This window comes from Gymnoscopelus braueri (assembly GCF_963280865.1).
Source record: "Gymnoscopelus braueri genome assembly, chromosome: 7".
Taxonomy (NCBI): domain Eukaryota; kingdom Metazoa; phylum Chordata; class Actinopteri; order Myctophiformes; family Myctophidae; genus Gymnoscopelus; species Gymnoscopelus braueri.
Genome location: NC_137608.1, coordinates 23,630,208 through 23,635,181, shown reverse-complemented (window position 1 = coordinate 23,635,181; position 4,974 = coordinate 23,630,208). Strand labels below are relative to the sequence as shown.

Here is a 4,974-nt window from a genome sequence, read left to right as displayed (position 1 = left end):
TGGGAGTTCAACATATGTTGCACTGCAGCCCAGGTACTGTGCAGTAGGTAGCTTCAGAACAAAAAAACTGATGTGAATAATCCCATATGCCATAACCTCTGCTAAACCGGGAAAAGAAGCCTGGGTACCGAGGGTACTGCTATGATAACTTAACCACTTTCAACCTGATGTCCCTATTTTGGGAATGTCTTTAAATAATATTAGGATAACAACATAATATTATAACAAAATGATTTAAATCATACACATTTTACATTTTAGTGCTTCACAATACAGATATTTGAAACATATTTATTTTTTTAATCTTAATTTTCCAAACCTTTCCAAATTCTCAAACATTTTCCAAAGTAGGGAAAATAGCATATTTTCTCTACTTTTGTGTGACACTGTCCAACAACAAAGTATAAAATAAGCCGCATTAACCCTGGTGTCTATATTTTGGGCATGTCAATATAGGAGGAAATCTGTGTTGTTGTTTTCAAAAGTAGCAAAATGGTAGATCTGCAAGCTCACACCATGTAGTGAGCTTTTAGATCTGCTATTCTTGCTATTTGTCGTTCAAAGAAGTAAGTGTTAATTCAGCATTGTTCTTCAAACTCTACATTATGATTGTTTCAGTACTTAACTTAAAAATGCATAATTTTGAAACGGGTACTTTATGTTATATAGTTCTCAAACCACCGACAGCACAATTCACAACATCACATGGGGAACAACCTGCTGCACACTTTGCTGTTCGTTCTTTGCCATCCTGTCAAACCAGTTGCACCTCATCCACTTGGGCACTTGATGATTATTAGTACTTCAACCAACAAATTCGTTATTTCAAGGGCCATAATTGATTGTGTTTGAGACTTTTGTTTAATGTAACCCTTTAAGGGAAAGGATGGATAAAGGTATAGATATATTTCAAATACTACACTGCGATCTGATAATATGGTTTGAGTATTTCAGCAAATTCAGTATCTGTATTTGGGACCGTAAGGTCTACATTGCATCAGACCTGGGCCAGGGGTATCGCTGACCCTCTGTCGCACACTGTGTTTATTTACTCTATGATAGTGAGGACAGAGGCAGACAAAATTATTACTGTAGTATTATGCTTGTCTCTGTGAGAGGGTATGAAGGTAAATGAAACAAGACATGTTTATGTGGTGACTCGTGCATAATATTATGTTAAATGAACTGGACTGAAATTGCAAAAAAATATAATTAACTGATCACTGGTACAGTTAGTTTCTGTAATCAAATGATTTAGGAAAAACATATATCCAGGTTTATTATTAATGATTCCCATTAGTTTTATCATACGGTACTTATTTTAATTTAACATCTATAATGTTATACTGATAGTTTTTGCATTTCTGTGCTGGTATCTTTGAAGAGTAGCAAGTGTATGTTTGGGGTAAAGACAAAATAAATTGCTATTAATAACATCAGTGCATTCATTCACAGGCATATACATTTGCCCGTTTGATTTATTTTCTTTTCATTTCTTTAGTTTTCCCCCTTTATTCCAGCTTCTAAATCATATATCTTGGCATGTTTTAGTGACAGTTTTTAATGAACCTTGACATGATTATTGTAATCATCACAGCTAGCCTGGTGGGAGACAGGATGTGAATGCAGTCAAGGTTTTTTTCTGACAAGGGGGGGGGGGGGTTGACAGGCACTGTGTGACACACACACACACACACACACACACACACACACACACACACACACACACACACACACACACACACACACACACACACACAGGGGGCAGTGAAATAAAGGGGCGGGGACGACATTCTACAGAAGAGAACTTAGACAAAATTTCAATGAACTCAACTCACTTGAATTGTGGACCTCTGACTGACTTGATGTATTATGTCTCGGCGAGAAGGTTTAAGTGTGGCAAACTTTACTGGGGGAGATGTGTCAGTAACACCACAGTATTAATGTGACTTCAGAAATATTCAGTCAACTTGGATGAAAGTTTTTGGTAAGTTAGTTAGTTAGTTTTAACAAAAAAACATTTTGTTGTGACAAACATTTAACAATGTTTGTCAGGTGTCGTCGCACTGGTGGCATTAAGGCACCTGTTGTAGAATGGAAACACTTTTTGACTCCTTGAGCTGCGCTTAAAAAAAGGACACTAACATTAAAAAAATGAGCAATCACTCAATGACAGGTAGGATCATGGTCCCGACCATACCGTCCATCATGTTTATCTTCGGCGTGGTCGGGAACCTCATCGCCATAGTGGTCCTGTGCAAATCGCGCAAAGAGCAGAAGGAGACCACGTTCTACACGCTGGTGTGTGGCCTGGCCGTCACGGACCTGCTGGGGACCCTGCTGGCCAGTCCGGTCACCATCGCCACCTACGTGAAGGGATCGTGGCCGGGAGGAGACCCACTGTGTCAGTACTTCGGCTTCACCTTGCTCTTCTTCTCCCTGGCCGGGCTGAGCATCATCTGCGCCATGTCGGTGGAGAGATACATGGCCATAAACCACGCGTATTTCTACAACGACTTCGTGGACCAGAGGCTGGCGGGGCTCACGCTCCTGGCGATCTACGTCTCCAACGCGCTGTTCTGCGCGCTGCCCAGCATGGGCTTCGGACTGGTCAAGTACCAGTACCCGAAAACCTGGTGCTTCATAGACTGGCGGAGCGACGTGCCCAGCCGCGCCGCGTTTTCCTTCCTGTACGCCGGGCTCAGCTCCGTGCTGATCCTCGTCACGGTGGTCTTCAACGTGCTGGTGTGCGTGGCTCTGATCCGGATGCACCGGAGGTTCGTTCGCAGGATGTCGCTGGGCATCGATGTAGGGAGGAATGTAGGAGATCTGAGGAGGAGAGGAGGAGGAGGAGGAGGAGGAGGACGCAGCTCCTTCAGCCGCCTGGCCGGTGCAGAGATCCAGATGGTGATCCTGCTCATCGGCACGTCGGCCGTGGTGCTCGTCTGTTCCATTCCACTTGTGGTAAGTTCGTTTTCTTGGAATGTATATTGCGCGCGTATTTTACGCACAAATGCGCACATTTTATCTTATTATCTACCATGTAGATTAGAACGTTGCATTGTTTAACACCTTTTATGTGTAAGAGTTTTTTCTTAACCCCCATTTGCAAAGGACCACTGGAAACAAGCCTCTGGCTTTATTGTTTTTTTTATCCCTTGTAATTTTAAGTCCAATACAAATTTCAATCAGTCAATCGATCAACCGATCAACCAATCAATCAATCAATCAATCAATCAATCAATCAATCAATCAATCAATCAATCAATCAATCAATCCTCTAATCCAGGGGTCTTCACGTTTTTCAGGCCAAGGATCCCTTAGCTGAGAGAGAAGACAAATTGGGCCTTGTTCCCTCCATCTTCTGATTATTGTTTAATTTTTAATTTTTTAATGTATTTTCAGTAAGCCTTCTATGTAACTTGATAAGAGGCTTTCAAAGGTGTCTCTAAATTTAGCTGATTGTCTCACTCTCATTCAATGTCTGTTAAAAAAGGGATATTTCACTTTCAAAAAAACTTTTGGTAATTTTTTGGTAATAAAACTCCTAATACGTGAGGGGGCCGTGTTTTTTCGATAACTTTTTTCATTTATTTTTAATATTGTTTTTGGAAAATGAAAAAAAAAAAATACAATAAAAAAATTAAATAAAATAAATGAAAAAATCAATCGAAAAAACACGGCCCCCTCACGTATTAGGAGGGCAGGGTGAGTCAGCAGAACCAAGGACGGTGTTTTTGATGAATCTAACATGTTAAAAATTTAGTTTGAAGTTATAATGGGTTTGTAGCCTATAGAAAGGGGGCGTGTCTGATAAAATGAATATCAAATATCTAAATAGTGAATCAAGCAACTTAAAAACGGTGTGGGGGGCTCACAAAAGCCTGAGTAGATGATAAAATGACCCAACGTTTTTTTTAAAGTGAAATATCCCTTTAACTGTTGAGAGTTTTGAGACTATCTTAAGTATTCCTTTGTTTTTTCTTTTGAGTCACTTTGATTCTAATGTAAGGATTAGACTTGGGTGATCATTTAAATAAAAAGAGCCACATAGGAAACACAACTGCACAAGCATGCACATACTTTTTCAACAATTAATCTCTAGGCATCCTGCTTTCGCCATATTATATACTGTAAACCGTATATATGTTTTGTCTTTCAGGCTCAGGTGTTTTGGAACCAGTTGTATAAGCCTCCCGAGGAGCTAAGGCTGGAAAAGAACCCTGATCTGCGAGCGATTCGTTTCGCCTCTTTCAATCCCATCCTTGATCCCTGGATCTACATCCTGCTTCGCAAGGCTGTGTTTCTGAAGATTCTGGAGAAAATCAAGTGCATCTTTTGTAAGATTGGAGCACGGGGACAACAAAGACCGGGACACTTCCACTGCAGGGACACTCATCAGCTGTCCTCCATCATCTCTACTAAGGACACTCACACGTTGATGTCCCACGTTCTGAGAGATGGATCCATATCCAGCATCTCTCAGACCCTCCTCTACCTGCCCAAAGCAGGTGAAAGGTACACTGGAAGCTGCCATCATTTAGAGGGACAGTTTGACTCTAGACCTCCTTCAGTCAGAGACTCCCAGTGCTCTTACTCGACAGAACAGGTCAGTGGTGAGGAGAAAGTAGAAAAGGAGAGTACGGATGTGATCAAGGACATCTCGGCTGTGACTGTCACGCAGTCGTGCGCGAAAGACCAAGCACTTCAAGTGTCGCTCAGCACAGAGACAGTGGAAGAGAAATGCATCTGACAGCCTTTGTATGGTTTGAACTGAATTGTTGGTGAGACTCATAAAAGACTGCAGTTGGTCAACGGTAACTTGTCAAACAAGACTGTTATTTCATTGAAATCCACTTAAGGGTTACAAAAAAAAGGGTAAAGCATATACAGCAAAATTCATGTTGATGCTGGGCACTGCAAAATTAGTCAAGTATCCAAGTAACGGTTTTGGCACCAAGGTACCTCAATGAT

General features: G+C 41.2%; 1 protein-coding gene across 1 annotated transcript; it reads left to right on the top strand.

The window, feature by feature from the left end:
- Positions 1 to 1,927: 1,927 nt before the first annotated feature.
- On the top strand, positions 1,928 to 4,753 carry ptger4a (prostaglandin E receptor 4 (subtype EP4) a; the record flags this gene model as incomplete). Its single annotated transcript, XM_080433000.1, has 2 exons — positions 1,928 to 2,964; positions 4,163 to 4,753. The coding sequence occupies exons 1-2, from the start codon at positions 2,155 to 2,157 to the stop codon at positions 4,751 to 4,753; spliced, it is 1,401 nt and encodes a 466-aa protein (XP_080289126.1). The 5' UTR covers positions 1,928 to 2,154.
- Between the last annotated feature and the right edge of the window lie 221 nt (positions 4,754 to 4,974).